The 20,157-nt window shown below is 39.5% G+C and overlaps 1 protein-coding gene across 4 annotated transcripts in view; it reads left to right on the top strand.

The window, feature by feature from the left end:
• The window catches only part of LOC126109801 (uncharacterized), a 160,105-nt gene that overhangs the window by 82,918 nt on the left and 57,030 nt on the right, over positions 1–20,157 (top strand). For 2 of the 4 annotated variants that reach the window (XM_049914861.1, XM_049914859.1), the window contains exons 4-5: positions 4,625–4,944; positions 16,319–16,504. In XM_049914861.1, coding sequence (XP_049770818.1) covers positions 4,625–4,944; positions 16,319–16,504 — 506 coding nt within the window. The remainder of the gene's footprint in view (positions 1–4,624; positions 4,945–16,318; positions 16,505–20,157) is intronic. The other 2 variants (XM_049914860.1, XM_049914862.1) reach the window with 2 other exon arrangements.

Genomic DNA, 20,157 nt, shown 5'->3' with positions numbered 1-20,157 from the left:
AATTCCCTTGGCATCCCCTGATTTAATTTGACTACATTCTACATCTACATCTACATCTACATTTATACTCTGCAAGCCACCCAATGGTGTGTGGCAGAGGGCACTTTACGTGCCACTGTCATTACCTCCCTTTTCTGTTCCAGTCGCTTATGGTTTGTGGGAAGAACGACTGCCTCAAAGCCTCTGTGCATGCTCGAATCTCTCTAATTTTACATTCGTGATCTCCTCAGGGGGGTATAAGTAGGGGGAAGCAATATATTCGATACCTCATCCAGAAACGCACCCTCTCGAAAACTGGACAGCAAGCTACACTGTGATGCAGAGCGCCTCTCTTGCAGAGTCTGCAACTTCAGTTTGCTAAACATCTCCGTAATGCTATCACGCTTACCAAATAACCCTGTGATGAAACGCGCCGCTCTTCTTTGGATCTTCTCTATCTCCTCCGTCAACCCGACCTGGTATGGTTCCCACACTGATGAACAATAATCAAATATAGGTCGAACGAGTGTTTTGTAAGCCACCTCCTTTGTTGATGGACTACATTTTCTAAGGACTCTCCCAATGAATCTCAACCTGGTACCCGCCTTACCAACAATTAATTTTATATGATCATTCCACTTCAAATCGTTCTGCACGCATACTCTCAGATATTTTACAGAAGTAACTGCTACCAGTGTTTGTTCCGCTATCATATAATCATACATTGCCTTTGTTTTACTTTTTATCTTATCTTCTCTTTATAAGACACTATCCACTCAGTTCAACTACTCTTATAAGTTCTTTGTTGCCTCAAAGTATTATTTCTTCTCCCTGAAGTTTAATTCTGTTGTGTTGGCAGAAGAGCCAACACCATGTTACTAGGGGAGGCCGAAATGAATGCGTTGTAGCTCACACAGGCTGGCGTGAGGAGGGAAGAACTATAGTGATGTGAGGTCTGGAACATGACAAGGAATGAGAATTCAGAAAGCGGACAAATGATGAACGTCGCTCTTGACGGTACATGATTCACAATGTCAATATCAATAGTAACTGAATATGGCGCCTTGCTAGGTCGTAGCAAATGACTTAGCTGAAGGCTATGCTAACTATCGTCTCTGCAAATGAGAGCGTATGTAGACTGTGAACCATCGCTAGCAAAGTCGGCTGTACAACTGGGGCGAGTGCTAGGGAGTCTCTCTAGACCTGCCGTGTGGCGGCGCTTGGGCTGCAATCACTGATAGTGGGGCCACGCGGGTCTGACATATACTAACGGACTGCGGCCGATTTAAAGGCTACCACCTAGCAAGTGTGGTGTCTGGCAGTGACACCACAAATTCCTACTCCAATTCTGTAGTTTTCTTTACTGATGGTTCAGTGTAGAGACTGAATAACATCGGGGATAGGCTAAAACCCTGTCTCCCTCTCTTTTCGTGCCTCACAATTCATAACTGCCACCTGGTGTCTGTACAAGTTGTGTACAACCTTTTGCTCCTGATGTTACACCTGCTACCTCCAGAAGTTCAAAGAATGTATCCCAATTAACATTGTCAAAAGCTGTCTGCAACTCTACAAAAGCTATAAGTGTAAGCTTGCCTTTCCTTAATCTATCTTCGAAGGTAAGTCATAAAATCAATATTGCATTGGGCATATCTACATTTCTCTGGAATCCAAAAATATGTTCCCCGAGGTTGAGTTCTACCAGTTTTTCCATTCATCTGAAAAGAATTTGTGCTAGTATTTTGCAACTACAACTTATGAAACTGTCAGCATTTGATTTCTTTCGAATTGGAATTATTATATTTGTCTTGAAGTCTGAGGGCACTTTACCTGGCTCATATATCTTATGTACTAGGTGGAATAGTTTTGTTATAGTTGGCTCTCCCTAGGATATCATTAGTTCAGAGGGAATGTTGTCTATTCCAGGGGCCTTGTTTCCAATTAAGCCTTTCAGTGCTCTGTCAAATTCTTCTAGCAGTATCGCATGATATCTCCCACCTCATCTACATCTGTATCCTCTGCTTTACCGTAATATCGCCTTCAAGTTCATTTCCCTTGTGTAGACCTTTTGCATACTCCTTCCACCATTCACCTTTCCCTTTTTGCTTAGGACTGGTTTTCCATTTGACCTGTTGTTACTTGTACAGATGCATTCCTTTTCTGAAAATGTCTTTCTAACTTTCCTTCAGGTGGTATCTATCTTTCACCTGGTTTTATATACTTCTGTATCCTTGCATTTGTCTTCAAACAATTCCTGCTTAGCCATTTTGGATTTTCTGTTAATCTCATTTTTTAGATGTTTGTACTCCTGTTCAGTTACTTCATTTGCTGGATTTTTATATTTTCTCCTTTTGTCAACTGAATTAAACATATCTTGTGATATCCAGAGAGATATTTAATCATAAGCACTGAGATATGTGAAAAACTGCCTTTTGCTTAAAACGGAAAAAAGTTATCCAAACAGTACTCCTCCAGTGTTTGATAATTAGAACAATCAGTGACTTTCAGCATACTTCAAACATTATTTTAAACCTTTTCTAAACTTTTTCTTGTTTACCTGCTGAACATTACATATTTAACACATTAACTCATATGTAATCAGACATTTGATACTGTTTTTGTACACAATACTTTGTTTCTCAAAATAACGGGTGTTGCATTGGTATCATATTACAGCTTAAAACAACTCAATAAAAACCATTAAATAAACCGTAATGGACCTAAATGAACCTTTTGGATAGTAAGCATTTATTCCAGTTATCACTGTCATTACAAAAGATTCCTTCTGAATGCGGGAAATTCCACTAATATATTTCCATTCTAATCCACTGAGCTTTTTCCCAGTAACTACTTTGTCTCAATGTATGAGGGGGGACCCAAAACAAACTGGATTGTTGTCATAAAAAATTTATTGATGAACCTTTTTACAAAATTACTTCAGTCACCTTCAAAATACTCTCCATTGCATGTGATGCACTTGTCAAGTCTCTTTTCCACTGTTGTAAGCAGGTTTGCAACTCTTAAAGTTTGATATTGTCCAGTGCCCTTTTCGAAGCTGTTTTTACTGCCTCCACATCGTCATAACATTCCCCTTTTGGCGTTTTTTTCATTCGTGGAAATTGGAATAAGACGCACGGGGCTAGGTCCTGCGAATACAGAGCATGGGGAACGACAGACCACCTCTGAGATGCCAAATAGCGGGTAACTAGTAAGGCCGTGTGTGCTGGAGCGTTGTCGTGATGCAGAAACTAGTCACCCGATCGCCAAAGTTCTGGGCGTTTCCTCCTCACATCCTCTCGCAGACGTCTTAAAACATCCAAGTAAAAGTGCTGGTTAACAGTCTGGCCAGGTTGTACCAATTCCCGATGCACAATTCCATGAACATCACAAAAGACAATGATCATTGTCTTCATATTTAACCTCACTTGCCTTGCTTTTTTTGGTCTGGGAGAAATGGGAGTCCTCCACTGGCTTGACGCTTGCTTGATTTCTGGGTCATACCTGTAACACCAACTTTCATCCCCTGTAATGACTTTGTTCAAGAAATTTGGATCACTTGCAATCTCTGTTTTCAAGTCCTGACACACATTCATGTGGATGGGTTTTTGCTCCTGTGTGAGAAGGCGTGGAACAAATTTAGCAGCAACACGTCTCGTCTGCAAATCCTCACTCAAAATCCGCTGGCACGAGCTCCAACTGTTTCCTGTCTCTGCTGAAATTTGGTCAATCGTTTGGCGACGATCCTCTTCGATCTTTTGACGGGCCTTTTCAATGTTCTCCTCATTTCGCGATGTCGAAGGGTGTCCAGAACGAGCTCGGTCTTCAACACACATCTCACCACGTTTAAAGGCCCAAACCACTCGAAAACCTGTGTGCGGCTCATAGCGTCCTCTGGAAAGCTTCCTGAAGCATTTGGTGTGTCTCTGTCACAGTTTTTTTAAGCAGGAAACAAAATTTCACACACTCTCTTTGTTCTTTTAAAGTTGTCGTAACGACTTTGCAGAGGTAACCTGCTAACAGTCAGAGAAACACAATACCGCACTTGCACGTACAGCTCTACACTGACGCCGTCTGCACAGCTGTTTCGTGAAGGTCTCTACTAACACCATCTAGCGTGAGAACCCTGCACTATGTCTACGAGTGGCAGCGCCCTCGGAGTCAGGTTTATTTTGGGTCCCTCCTCATATGTACGATTACTGGGGTGGCACATAGTCAATTAACAACAAGGAAAAAAGAGTAGAGATTAGTTGTTCTGAAATGTAGGCCATTCAGCGTGTTTTCTGGGATCGAAAAAGACACACGGTGGTACAAGCAGCTGTGACATTGACAATACGAATCAACTTTGGAGTCATCAGAAGGGAGGAAACTTGTTTGTAGTGAATAGCAGCCTTCTGTTAGCTGACAAGAAGTCAGTTTGGTGAGTGTGGATGATGTGGGTGCTTTCCTTTTATTCATCACAATTACTGTCTTCGTTTGTGGCCGTCTATTTTGTTGCTGCGCAACTTCTGTTGCTGGAAATTGGTTAGGTGCTTCAGAAGAGACAGGAAGCTTCTGTTTGAACAACCATTAATAGTGCTCCTTTTGTTTCAGTGTATCCCACTCCTTAGCTCGTAAGTGTTACTATACTACAGGAACTGTGCGGTTGCAGACGGTGATGGATTTGGTCGAGCAATGCTCCAGGATACAGACGCTGAGGGCATCTGACGAACTGCTGAAGACCGAGAGAGCTTCAGTGGCAGTATCTCGACTACAGCACCTCCGTGTGCTGCGTCTGCAAGAGACACACGTATTCAATATTCGTGTCGTGCGTCCCTTTGTGCTGAGACCTCTGGCTGACGGGTGCCCCCGACTAGTAGAGATTGACTTCGGGCATTTGTTTGTCAGTATGGATGATCTGAAGTACTTTCTGAATGCCAAGAAGAACACCCTCAAGTCCTTACGAATAAAGTGGTCAATGGATGGAACGAGGTGAGTGCTATTACCTCTCCTCATACGATTGTATGTTCAATATTTTCACACTACATAATAGCCATTTGGCTTATTTCACGCTTACATATGCATAGGGACAAGAGATACAAAAGGTTAAGAAGACATCTAATTATTACTATAGTGCTTTTAGGATAGGTGTAGTTCAGTAAACATATCTACGTCTTCAAACATCTTCTGTCATGTTTTTTACGAAATTACTTCCACTCGTAGCTAATAGTGCCATTGTATTTAAGGGTTGTGCCCAATTCAGTTCTGTGCGATTGAGCAGTACCCGGCAGAACTGTCTCACTCGCACGTGCCACTGTCGATTGATTGTGTACACACAGCCTGTAGAAGAGGAAGTTTTTCAAACGTGCTTCCCTTGGTGCACAATTCTGGGCCCATTACTTTTCCGTTTACATCTGCAATATTCTGTCATCATTTATTTCCATTCTACTTTTTGCTGCTCATTATTGAAACTTAGCAACTCATATGCGAGGGAACTGTGCCTGCTACAGCGCGAGCTTGTAGTGGAATGTATACTTTGGTACTACATAATTTTATTGTGAAACAGTTGCCAAAAATGGCTTTCTACTGCAGCTCGCATATGAAAGTGTGACCGTGTGAATGTTACACTAAACTCACGAAAATAAATACAGTAAAATCCTGTTTTACACATTCTCACATTTTACATTTTCCTGCTTTTCATGTTCATTTTTGTCGGTGCCACCAGGAGTCACATTCTCTCAATTCAGTATTTTCCTGTTGTTAATGATTTTGTGTTACAACATTTCCCACATTTTAAGTTTTCTTTAACATTATCACAACCTTTAACATTGTTTTTCATACAGATATCTGCAAAAAGTGCATTGTATTCCTGCTCAGTCAACCTCGGAACAAAGCAGAAAATGCAGACTATACACGAAGTTAATAATCATGTAACACAGTGTTAGCATAGTAAGCAAGATTTTCATTGTCATCATGTTGGGTCACAGCCACCTGTATTATAGGTTCGCAGCGTTTGGAAGGGTCGGAGAGTATGCTGATCGTGATCTGACAATAGTAGCAAGCTTCCTTCTGCACATCGTCTTGTATTTCTACAGCTTTGATTTAATTTCAGTTATTCATACAAACGAGACACCACTTTTGAAGATATGAAGATGGAATCTGTTCTTTCAGACATTTCCAATAGAACAGATACCATCTTCATATCGTTTAAGGCTAACTGGCTGATGACCTCCTTCAGTGGGGATGCACACAATTTGCCTGAACTCTTACGTTGGATTGTCTACTGCGAGTAATGGGTATAACGGCAGGGGCACTACGAATGTAGAGTGTGGACTTTAAGTTGAGGTTGTGGTTCTCACGGGGAGACTGCCAGCAATAAATTCGTGCAGTCACACTATCCTCTGTGCCCTCGGTGGCTCAGTTGGATAGAGTGGCGGCCACGTAAGCAGGAGATCCCGGGTACGAGTCCCGGTTGGGGCACACATTTTCAACTGTACCCGTTGATATATATCAACGCCCATAAGCAGATAATGTTATTGATTTAACTGTAATTTCACTTTTGAAAACTATATAATGAGCTTTCACAAATTGTTGTTTCTTGAGTGTAAAATACACTAATCCGTAGTAGGCATGCAGTCTTACGGCAATACGACTTCACGTCAGACACAAGTATTCCTCCTCGAGATGCTCCATAACATTACGAATTACATCCTCTTCCTTGCCCAGGATGTCCCTGAACCAAGTGACCTCCTTGTTGACAACAAGCTGTAGATTTTGTGTCTGTTGTTCTCCATTTATGAAAGACTCCCAACATTAGTGTTTCAACCAGTATTGTGTTACAAGTTTTATTTACCACAGTTTTATTACGATTAACAGTAATAAGTCTCACACTGTAATGTGAATGCTTTTTTAATGTGGTTTCATGAAAGAGTACAGCAAATTGCTGTTAGAAAGAAACAAAAACAATTATTTCAGTTTTTTTTAAATATGCAAATTTTAAATCATTATAATTTCTTATTTTGAACAATATATAGAGAATGACAGTGAGATAAATTTATTCATTTTTACTTGTTGTGTTTCCAGTGCTTTCCTGTATTTTGCACTTTCCAGCATCTTAAACTTTTTTTTTGTGTCATTCCATTGAAAATTGTAAGCAGGGGTTTAACTGTATGTCAAGAGCTGATTCCACCACTTGGGTGTAAAAATTCAGTATACTACAGTTCAGTTATATACTTCAGAGTCTTTTTGTCTCTGATACATTAACTACTGTCCACAATTAAGCATTATTAAGACCACTGTGGCCTGGACTGCCATTGTTTCATTGTTATGCACACACAAAAAGACACAAAACTATATAAAATAACTCCCTCTGGAATATGCACACAAAATCAACAATTAAATTCAGTAAAGAATTTTCCATAGATAGTGTTCAGTGAACACATGTATTTGCAGTGATGGTTGATAACACTGACACATGGGGCAACAATATCTGAACAAAATAAACCTCACGCTTGGGGGGGGGGGGGGGGGGGGGGGGAGAAAGAGAGAGAAGAAAACCATAAACACCTTTTGTTCATGGATTCACGTCAGCATAAATGTATATTTCATATCTTGCAATGATACATTGAACTCACAAAAATTTAATTAAATTATTTAGATAAATACCGATATAAGATGACAGATGGTCGTAATATGACTGTATAATAATAGTGATAGTGGTAGCGGCAGCAGCAACAGCAACAATAACTCGTGGTCTTGGCTATTATCCAGTAGTGAGGAACAGATATCAAGCAGAGGTACAAGCTTCACACTGAAACACAAACTTACTGCAAACACTGCGTTCTCAGATTAAGATTTGTAAAGCTGCATAGTGGTGAACTTTCAAACTGATCAGGCTCTAACTGAACTACAGAAATCAGTTAAACATTAGCACAGTTGCCATGTCACAGAAGAAGCTGCCCTTGCTTCCAGTTTTGTCTTACAAATTCTCCAATACTAGCGTGGTTATTTTACCAGGGTGTATATGTGGACAAGGAAAAATAATTCCCGGGTAAAAATACACTTTCTCCCACGTGAAAATACGCTTTTTCTGTGTTAAGTGACACTAAACTCTTCCTCGGCACTGTAAAACTCATCAATTCTTTGAATGTTTATGGTTTTATATATGGATGTAAAATTTCCCGCCACTTTAGGAAACTAAACTCGGAGGGGGAAAAAACGTTTTGAATGACCTTTGATGTGCACTAACATGTACGCTGCATAGTTCCGTATTACGAAGGTATAAATTTGAATTCCACCATACACCACATGTCACTTTCCGAAGCATTGAAATCGAGATTGCGATGCGCTTTTGTAAGCCAGTCATAGTTCATGTCCCGTGATCTCACCACCTGATGACAGCATAGGACACGTGATGTAGTCAGCCAATAGCAAAATCACTCTTAAGTAGTGCAAACACACAAATAAGAAAAGTTAGTGGTTTAAATTAATATACATAGCATTCACATATAATGTTGGTCTCAAAGATTAATAAGCTGGAAGAGAAGCTAAGCTTCCACATACAATGTTGATCTTTTTTGCGTGTGTAACACTTAAAGATACAGCATACAAATGTGCCAGCAAATTTTTAATAACTTCATTTCAAATAAAGCAGAAAAGATTAATGAAAGCCAAACCTCGTTAGCAAACCAACAAAAATAACTTCATTGTTCTGCAAGGCAATTAATGCTTGACTGTCAGGAAGGTGGAAATAAAATATAAAACTAATAACATATTTTAGCCTTCTGTAATCATGGGAACGTATTTTAATTCATTTAATAACTCCCGGCCGCAAAAATCCATTTGTTATCATTTAACGTGAGAACAATAAATGAAGAGGAAACAACAGAATGACTGAACTTAAACACAGTTCACGTGGATACGACCCATATACCCACCACAACTCAGACTACTCCGGGCATCAGCACCAGATTTACTATATTTCTGGTGCAATATTAAGTAGTGGCACCCAGCCATACTTCCGTAACCAGAAACGAAAGAAGATACTACTCATACAAGAATCAACTGTGCATGCACAAGAGACCGCCCGCAACTGCTCAAACGAATCTAATTTAAACAGTTGTCATACGTCACGCTCATCGGAAGCAATTTGTTGTTACGAAGCCTTTGACACACTTTGCTGTTGGCAGATCCTTGTATGAGGACTGTGTTTTGTTGTTGTATATGGTGCATTTCGTTTGCAACTTAAGTTTTCTTCTTCTTTTTTTTTTTTTAAGTTTATGTTTTGTTGCTGCAGTATTATTCTGCAGTAGTGGGATACAGTAATATCCTATGTTTGAGCATTGGTTCTTACCAGTCAAAATCACAAAAATTTAACTGAAAACTAAAACAATGAAATATTCCCAGAATTCTAAACAATTCCCGGGGTTTTCCTGGTTTTCTCCCGGATGAAAAAATTCCCGGGTTTTTACCAGATCTCCCGTTTTTCCTGGGTCATATACACCCTGTTTACGTGCCCAGGTTATCATCTCGGTACTGCCTGTTGACAAGTGCCCAGCATTTGATCGCACACCCACTCATATTCGAAGATAGTGCGGAGCATCTCTTCCACTGTGGCTAGTCAGTCCTCGCCTCGTACAGGACAGTCATTTTCGAGGACTACAGTGGGTGGGACTACAGTGCCAAAAAACAAGGTTATTCAAAAAGGAGTGGCATATTTCTGGAATTAATCTTTTACAAAATATAAAGGATAGAAATGCAACTCCAGTGTTCCTAGACAGAGAAAAGTGGAAACTTTTGATTAGTTCACACAGAAGATCAAGTGAAGGTGCATTGCTGCTGTTGCCCATTTGTAGGAAAATGGAGGCACCACAGGGGCATTCATTTTTTGTGCTGCTGCAGTTAGCAAAATTAGTCCATTTCTAATGTTTTTGAAGACTAAGAGTGTGTGAAGTGTGTGTGAAAACTCCCCACTTCTCTTACACGAGTCGACTTACTTGGGAATGCGCAGCTGATCTTCTTCTCTGGACAACTGGCTTCTGGAATCTCTATAAACTTCTTATCCGAAGAATGATGCTAGTTACAGGAGCCTTAAAGACTCTCTCTCTACTTGCGAAATAATTAGGTACTCGAAGAATACTTTTAGTTCGCTGTCGGTATATTTCAAATTTCGTAAAGAACACATTGCCATTTCTCACATAAATATTTGACTTCTTGTAAGCCACCTGTGATGCCTCACATTTGACACAATTAAGACACATTTACTACAGAGTTGGTTTAACAACCATAGAAATCATAAACAAATCTTGCTTCTAGTCTGTGTTAAAAGTTACTAAAAATCTTTTTCGACTCAATTGTTCTTTTGTCACTAACAATAGTCACAGTTGCAAAACAGCACAGAATAACACAGAAGTTGCTCGGTGCTGCCGTGTGGTTTCATTACGACTACCGTGTATCGACCGACAAGTACTTGCCGGTGTCGTTCGACCGCTGTGTCTACAGTCTTCTCACGATAAACTTCTGACCTGCACACACAGACAGGTGACACGCAGTATGTAGTTTTCCTTTCTCCCCACTCACATCTAAAATATCGTGTCTTCTAGGCGGTGGAAGGCCGAGTGGTTCTAGAATTTACACAAAAATTCTCAAAGCACTACGTATCGCCCCTTTCAGATCGAACACATGATATTTTATTCAATCGTTATGTACATTAATATCACACGTAATAACAATTCACATTTCAACAGTATACATTTTTTTCTTTTAATAATCGTGAGGACTATATATATATTTTTTCCTTTTTTTTCTTCTGTATTTCCAATCGTAAACTCCAGGTGTTCATGACACATGAGTAACCTACTTTCTGTTCTCACCTTTTGTACTACCTTTCCTAAGTATGTACTAATTGTAGTATTTTTGTGTAGTTTGGAGGAACTCTGGGCAAAATGAAAGTGTTCTTCTGACACACGTAAACTTCCATAAAATGTAATAATGCTAGTTGTGCATAGAATTCAAACTTACCAGAATAATTCCTATAAAATGTGTGACTTCTGTCACAATACTGTCCCCTTCTCCTAGGATCAGTACCTATACGTTGCATGTGGGTTGACCTTCGAGAGCACTTCCTCTTTCCATTCTGGTGTGTATGCCCCTTTATAAAACATTCCTATTTTTCAGGCCACAGGTCATCCTATCTCCATATAGGTGCACCTGCCCTGTATACTTACAAAATGCAGGGTACACCCCCCCTTATCCTTTCTGAGTAGGCCTCATGGTTCATTACCCTCATATACATTTCTATGTATACTATAATTAAATATTTTCTGTTAAGCTACAAATCTATTTTACACTTCACATTCGCTTTTGTAATACACCATTTAATCCCTGGAGTCCACCTCCACCTCTCAACTCCTATATCCTTATTATATACTATGTTTGTGTATAAATGTAATTTTGTGTGTATGTAGATGTGTATTTGTGTAGTCTGATTCTTCAGCCTTCTTATCTGAAGATAAGGTTATTGGAAACCACGGGAACCAGGAAGGACTTCTGTGATAGAAGTAGATGAATATGGAAAGAGGGAAAAATTAGGTAGGTCCTCAGATGAGAAGTAAGAAAGGAAATAAATGGAAATGGTTGCTAAGATTGGAGAAGAGAAAGAAGAAATCCGCAAAGACAGGAAACCCTTACACCTCCCCTCCCCAGGATCCCTACCCCTCAGATACTTGAGTGAGATGCCGGAGGAGGTTTGGTGTTAAATCGTCTCCTACAGAACAGACATTCCCACCTTCACCCTCAAGGTCCTCAAAGGAAATCTTAGCAACCTTATGAACACCCAGCTAATGGTAAAGAATCAGTCACACTTGTTTGTGAGGGTTGTATGAAAGGTGTGGTGTGTGTTTTGTGTTAGTCACGATTTATGTGTTCTCATAAACCACGCTTTTATCTACAATACCCAACCCTCCCATCTACATCGCATCTTATAAAAGGTATAAAATATTCTGTACAAAATAGAAAATTATACCCTACAGTCTAACAATCATTCAGTTTGGCACGTTATATTACATTTTCCACAGACATAATAGTCTTATTCTGTTTATTTCATGTCTAGAGATCACTTTCTTTCGTATCCCATGATTCTCCTAAGTTGTAGTCATATCCAGTTTTCTAGGTAATAAGATTGTAGGATAGTTTAAGATTTTAGGAATAGATGACAATAGTTTAAGATCTAAAGGGAATTCAGTGGGAGAAAACTATTTTGGAAGAAACAACAAAAACAACTCTGGATCTGACGGTCGTCACTCCGCCTGTCAACTCAGAATGTTAACATCCCTGGGGGATATATGACTCCACCCGGGTCCCATCAATCTGACATTAACTTTTCTTGTGCACTGGCGGACCAGTATTTCTCTTTAAACTTCTTTTGAAAGTCTCCCCACTGCAAATCAGTCACCACTTCACTAGTCAACACAACATAGGGTGAAGTTCCTCATTTTTCTACTTGTTCCTGGAAAAGTTTGACTTCTTCCAGAGTTTGTCTATACCTTTCCCGGTATCAGTAAGTTCGGAAGAAGCCATAGGCGATGCATTCCTGAATGTTATTCTCTCAGTGAGATTCCAATCTATAATTTCTTCTATCTGTTCCTCCAGACTACTTACATGATATCAGCACTTGCTGTATTCTCTTTGAAGCTTCTTTCTACACTGTCTACTCACTTACTTACACCATTAATTTGCAATTGAGTGGCAGGCATTAATTTGCTATGCTTATCAACGCTCTCTTTCAAAGTATGTCATCCCTACTTTACAGCATTAAACTTAGCATTGCATACATTTTCAAATTATGGTAACTTTTCATTGATTTCTGATTCTACAGTATTACATTTTTTCTCAATATCAATTTCTAAAATTTGCTAAATCTTGTAACTGATCATTCTCTTTCTGACTAAAGTCAGTGAACAGTTGATTTACATGAATGTCCAAGGAATTGGTTAATGCTTTCTTTAGGTCTAATTTCAAATCCTCTCCTTTACTATTCAAGGTTTCAAATTCAGTCTTTAAAACATCCACACCTTCTCATAGATTACTGAATTCTTTGCTCTGTGCATCAACTTCAGCATTCAACAAATTTGAGAGTCTAATGAGCCTAGTTCTTTACTTAAAGCTTCACTCTAGGCATCTATTTTTTCACTTAAAGTCACACTTAAAGTAGCATTTTGAGCTTTGATTAGATTTACTATCTAAGACCAGTCTGGCCCTCCTTTACTAATTTTCATAGCCATGACTGGTTCTCAAGTTTCCCCAACTTGCTGTTCCTGATCCATAATTTAACAAGCTTTAGACCTTGTGAGCATCTAAAAATTAACTTTTATTATAATAACTACACTAATAGAGTTCATTCAACAGTTTATATCACGTTGTATTAAAACAATGAAGTTCTGTTTTGCACTCACTCGGCACAGAATTTGGGCTGCGTCGATGAGCGGACATGTAATCATCCCCAGTGAACAGCAACTGGTGCCATGGTGTCGGCTGTTGGTTTCCACGTCTGCATCCCCTCAATGTGTGTGAGAGCTATCCACTCCCTGCACCAGATCTTCTTAGTCAAAGTGATCTCGGTGTATTTCTTCTTAGAGAAACACACTGGAACTTCACTATTTCTCAATTCAAATTTTTTCTCTTTTGAGTACTCAAGCACGTCCCTGAGTCTCGGAGCAAATCCTTTATCTGGTTTGGTTTAGTTGCTATGGTAACATACAACATCCACTTTTCTCGTTTTTTGGTCTTAAAATTCCCGTGTTTTTGTGTCCTTTTTCACTGGTCGCCATGTTCTAACATTTTGTGACAACTTTTTTAATAGGCCTTCTCTTCTAAAACTGTGCTCTTTCAGCAACACCATCGGTATATTTGGACTCCGTGCACAAGAACAAATTCACACTTTCAATATAAACATTAGACTTCTTGTAAGTCACCTGTGTTGTCTTAAATTAGACACAATTAAGACACATTTACTACAGAGTTGGTTTAACAATGACAGAAATCGTAACCGTGTCTTGCCTCTAGCAAGTCTGTGTTAAAAGTCACTAAATATCTGTTCCACGCAATTGTTCTTTCGTCACTAACAATAGTCACAGTTACAAAACAGCACAGAATAACACAGAAGTTCCTCGGTGCTGCCGTGTGCTTTCATTACGACTTCTGTCTACCGACTGAACAAGTACTTGCTGGTGCCATTCATTTGCCGTGTCTACAGTCTTCTCGTGGTAAACTTCGGACCTGCACACAAAGACAGGTGACGCTTAGTAGATGGGGTTCCTTTCTCCCCACTCACATCTAAAATATCATGTGTTCGAGTTGGTGGAATTCCGAGAGGTTCTAGAATTTACGCTAAAATTCTCAAAGCACTACACATTGTTTGTGACAGGCATGTATTTTGATAAAAATTTGACAGAGAGCTGCCTGCTGGTAAACAAATGTATGAGTACCATTGAAAATCACAGAAAATGGGTGCATCTGCAAATGGAAAAGTGTGCGTCATCCTTGCACACAGAGTGAAGATGTCAAAGGTATCTGTGCAACTTACAAAAGGCACCCTAGGAAATCCATGACATGAGCAAGCAGTAAACTTAAGACCCTTCAACTAGAGATATGGTGAGTTAGGAAACTGTCTGCATCAGAAATTGTATACACCAGAATTGTTGCAAGCATTCCATTCTGATGACCACACCAAAAGATTTGAATTTTGCACAGAAATTCTAGAGGAAATGGAAGAGGATATTTTTTTCTGAACAATTATATTTTTCGTATGAATCCACTTTTCATCTTTCTGGTACAGTTGCTCGACATAATGCTAGATTTAGATTTTGGGAGAGCGAAAATCCTATGGTAGTAGTTCAGCACAAATGAGACTCACCAAAAGTGAAAGTCTTCTGTTTAGTTGCCATAAACAAAGTTTACGAAGCGTTCCCCCCCCCCCCCCCCCCCCCCCCCCCCCCCTCCCACCTTTTTTTAAAATTGAGCACTGTTGTAGGAATCTTGTATCCAGATATGATAGAAAACTGGCTGTTTCCTCAACTTAAAAGTGATTCATGTAAAGTCGTCCTCTCATAAGGTGGCGCATGATTCTTCTACAACCGTGTTCGATGTCACTGAATAACATCACTCTAGGATGCTGGTTGAAGGACGAGGAGTGGATGATCAGTTTATCAGCAGCCACCAGACTTTATGGCCCTGCAATTTTTATGCATTGGTCTACACAAGACAGTCCTTTCGCCCTACATATGCCTACTACTCTCTAAGATGTGAAATTGTTGAAGGTGTGAATTCGATAGAGACCAGCTCATTGGTCTGTGGGCAGAAATGAGCCTTCATTTTGATGTAACAAATGGTGCTCACATTGAATGAGTGCATAACTGTTGGAACATTGAAATCTAAACCTTTTCCTGTCTCAGGATCATTGAAATTGTGTTTGTACTGTTTGTAGTTTGTGAGAAATACTTTTTTTTAAATCTGCTCCTTCTTTTTGAATAACTAAGTATGTGTTTCTTCAGTTAAAACTTTTGAGGTGAAAGAGCCTACCAATCATAGATTTACCTCTGAAGATACCTCCCACAGTTGGAAACGAAACGTCAAACAATAGTTTTACATGTCGAACACAGCCTTTCGTCGTTGACGTTTCGACTTAGGTACGTCTACATCTACATCCGTACTCTGCAAGCCACCTGACAGTGTGTGGCGGAGGGTACTTTGAGTACCTTTATCGGTTCTCCCTTCTAAACACTGGCTTTGAAACCTGTGTTGTATGGTCTGTATGTATTGTTAACAAAGATATTTTATACAAAGAATTTCATTTTGGCAGTATATTCTCATGACCATTTGCCTATATACATCAAGAGTAATTTAAGTTGGTACTGAGTTGCAGGAGCAGTCAACAGATGGCAGCCACAAACTTGTCAGGTGTTGCATATACGTCATAAAAATTGAATCCTGACTTTGTAAAGTCATAAAAGTGCTATTTATGTTGAAGCCTTAGGAGCATTAAAAACTGTCCTCTGAAAACGCTATTTTGTACCCAACAGAATTGCAAATACCTAGTGCCCTGACACTCATCATTGTGTCTAATGTAAAGCAATACAATTTGTCACTCACAGGTATAATTTCGATGCAAATTAATGTGGTGATAGTATTAATGTTATCATATTTCAGTGGCAAGTGATGTAAATGTGACAGTTGAACATGGAAATGTTACAAATAGAGGATTAGAACCATTAATTTGGAATTGGAATATAAGGTACACTGTTTTTTTGGTCTTCTGAAATGTGACTGAAGATTAATAATTCTCACGAGCCCCATTTCTGTTGTTACACAGGTGCCTCTTATCGTTGCTGCCAGTATATGCTGACAGCTTGGAATGTCTGGAACTTTACGAGTACGACATAGCCCACGACTTAGCCAGAGAGGCATTCACTACTGTCGGAAGCTTAAGGAACTTGCAGGAACTCTGGATGTCCGTCCCCGATCAAGTACCACCCGGAGCAGCTGCTCTGGCTTTTACGTAAGTCGTGTGTCGAACACGTAGAGTTGTCATGAATGTGTGCAGTATTGTGTTGGAGTTGCAGTTTAAAGAGGAGGTGAGAGAAGCAGAGAAGGAAAACGGCTACTGTATTTACTCGAATCTAAGCCGAATTCAAATTTAAACCACACCTGAAAAATGAGACTCTAAATCGAGGGAAAAAAATTTTCCCGAATCTAAGCCGCACCTGAAATTTGAGACTCGAATTGTTAGGGGGGAGAAAAGTTTTAAGCCGCACCTCCACATCGAAACAAAGTCAGTCCATTGTAATATGAGACATAATTTAGGTCGAATGAATGACGATACGGCTACAGTAGTTTGGTTCGAGTCGTAAGTTTAGCAATTAAGCTTTACCAGGTAGCCATTGCTATGCGTCAGGCGCTCCGTCCATATTTGTACGATAACCCTTCCTCTTTCACGTGCTTCATCTGATTTGAATTGATTGCTTATTTTTCTTTGATCTGTAAAGTGCCATTCTCTTTGTTATAGGTGTTTACGTCACTCTAAACTGAAAATGCATTACTGTACTGTGTCATGCATTGTTTGTCGCATTCTGATAACGAGTGTTTACGACCTGTCACCGCTCACCACATGGCTTGCTATTGTGCACGGTACCGCCGCTTACAATGCTATTTGTTGTTACTTACACTGCTACTTTCTTTGATAATGATCAACAAGAACCAAATAATAGACTGCGTATGATAGATGATGTTCTGAACGAGAGTTTAGCGAAAAATTTTTCTCCGTTTGAAAATCTTTGCAGTACATTACATTCTGCACTGAAATTAGAGTCATCTTAGATTTAAAAATCTAGTCAGTTGCCGTGCTTCATTTCTGACTGTATCACTATTAGACATAAGAATAATACGAATATAAACATGACATGATATGTATATTTTTCTGCTGTTGTCTCACTCTAGTTTCGTAGTTTATTAGGCAGACAGGATTTAAATGAGACAGCAGCAAACATGAAAGAATACATGGCAAAATGTTTATATTCATATTATTCTTGCAGTGAAGAGAATACTGCATGTGATTCACAATTCATAAAACTTCCTATTAGCAATCATCTCTTCTCACAGGTAGGAAAAAATTCAGAATGTAGAGTTTCCCTAATTGACAAATATCCCAAACAGTCTTGCCAGTAGGATTTTCATAGCACATTGAAATGCTGCTACATTCGAAGATGAACAATACGAAATTTGTATTTACTTTGTTGAATAATGTATGAAGATGCAGTGGTCGAAACTCGGGTCAGAGAAAAAAGATAGTCTTCCACCTTTTATTTTATTTTATTTTATTTACTGACGCAGAGGTTTTTGCGACAGTATTTCTCTTTGTGCCTGCAATGCATGCCTGTGAAGCGCTACATATATTTGACAGCAGAAGTTACGTTTGGCGGCACCTACCAACATTTTTCAGAACTTCCGCATACTTTGCACTCGATTCTAAGCTGCAAGCGGTTTTTTGGATTACAAAAACCGGAAAAAAAGTGCAGCTTGGATTCGAGTATGCAGGTGCTCTGGATGGATAAGAAGCATGTGTGAGGCTGGAGTGAGAGCATTGGAGGGAATAGAGGCTAACAGTGGGAGGGGTCGGGATTTACAGGAACAAAGAATATATTGCAAGTAGAGTTCCCACCTGCAGAACAGAGGACAGTGGATGTTGTTAGAAAGAATCCAGGTGGCATGACCTTTTTTTTTTTTTAAAAAAAAAAAAAGAAAAAAGAGTGACCCACCAAGTAGGTAATTACTGTATTTACCTGATTATAAGATGAAGTTTCTTCCCAAATTTGCCATTCAAAATATACAACATCGTGTTATATTCACAGATTAAACTGCTGCTGCTGAGATTAACATTTTAACATTGTTTAACAGAGTACATAGGAGCCATGGAAGAGGAGGTGGACGAAGATGAAATGGGAGATATGATACTGCGTGAAGAGTTTGACAGAGCGCTGAAAGACCTAAGTCAAAACAAGGCCTCTGCAGTAGACAACATTCCATTAGAACTACTGACAGCCTTGGGAGAGCCAGTCGTGACAAAACTCTACCATCTGGTGAGCAAGATGTATGAGACAGGCGAAATTCCCTCAGACGTCAAGAAGAATATAATAATTCCAATCACCAAGAAAGCAGGTGTTGACACATGTGAAAATTACTGAAATATCAGTTTAATAAGTCACAGCTGCAAAATACTAATGTGAATTTTTTACAGACGAATGGAAAAACTGGCAGAAGCCGACCTTGTGGAAGATCAGTTTGGATTCTGTAGAATTATTGGAACACATGAGGCAATACTGACCCTACGACTTATCTTAGAAGAAAGATTAAGTAAAGGCAAACCTACGTTTCTAGCATTTGTAGACTTAGAGAAAGCTTTTGACAATGTTGACTGGAATACTCTCTTACAAATTCTGAAGGTGGCAGGGGTAAAATACAGAGAGCGAAAGGCTATTTACAATTTGTACAGAAACCAGATGGCAGTTACAAGAGTTGAAGGGAACAGAAGGGAAGCAGTGGTTGGGAAGGGAGTGAGACAGGATAGTAGCCTCTCCCCGATGCTATTCAATCTGTAGATTGAGCAAGCAGTAAAGGAAACAAAAGAAAAATTCGAAGTAGAAATTAAAATCCATGGAGAAGAAGTAAAAACTTTGAGGTTCACCAGTGACATTGTAATTCTGTCAGAGACAGCAAAGGACTTTGGAGAGCAGTTGAACGGAATGGTCAGTGTCTTGAAAGGAGGGTATAAGATGAACATCAACAAAAGCAAAATGAGGATAATCGAATATAGTCGAATTAAGTCGGGTGATGCTGAGGGAATTAGATTAGGAAATGAGACACGTAAAGTAGTAAAGGAGTTTTGCTATTTGGGGAGAAAAATAACTGATGATGGTCGAAGCAGGGAGGATATAGAATGTAGACTGGCAGTGGCAAGGAAAGCGTTTCTGAAGAAGAAAAATTTGTTAACATCGAGTATTGACTTAAGTTTCAGGAAGTCGTTTCTGAAAGTATTTGTATGGAGTGTAGCCATGTATGGAAGGGAAACGTGGACGGTAAATAGTTTAGACAAGAAGAGAATAGAAGCTTTCGAAATGTGGTGTGACAGAAGAATGCTGAAGATTAGATGGGTAGATCACATAACTAATGAGGAGGTATTGCATAGAATTGAGGAGAAGAGGAGTTTGTGGCACAACTTGATTAGAAGAAGGGATCGGTTGGTAGGACATGTTCTGAGGCATCAAGGGATCACCAATTTAGTGTTGGAGGGCAGCGTGGAGGGTAAAAATCATAGAGGGAGACCAAGAGATGAATACACTAAGCAGATTTAGAAGGATGTAGGCTGCAGTAAGTATTGGGAGATGAAGAGGCTTGCACGGGATAGATTAGCATGGAGAGCTGCATCAAACCAGCCTCAGGACTGAAGACCACAACAACAACAGGGGGCATCTTACATTTACAGATGGAGCTTTGCAAGCAGAGGTCACGTGCAGTTTTATTTTGAAGAATTCAGAAGAGCAGGGCCGGGCAAATGATATTTGTGTCATAAGAGTCTCGAGATTTCCCGATAGAAACATTAATACTACTTTTAAAGTAAACGTAACATTCAGAAGTGGAAATGTTGTTGTTCAAAAA

Source organism: Schistocerca cancellata, chromosome 12, assembly GCF_023864275.1.
Source record: "Schistocerca cancellata isolate TAMUIC-IGC-003103 chromosome 12, iqSchCanc2.1, whole genome shotgun sequence".
Taxonomy (NCBI): domain Eukaryota; kingdom Metazoa; phylum Arthropoda; class Insecta; order Orthoptera; family Acrididae; genus Schistocerca; species Schistocerca cancellata.
The sequence above is the reverse complement of the archived record's forward strand: the minus strand, read 5'-3'. Positions and strand labels throughout refer to the sequence as shown.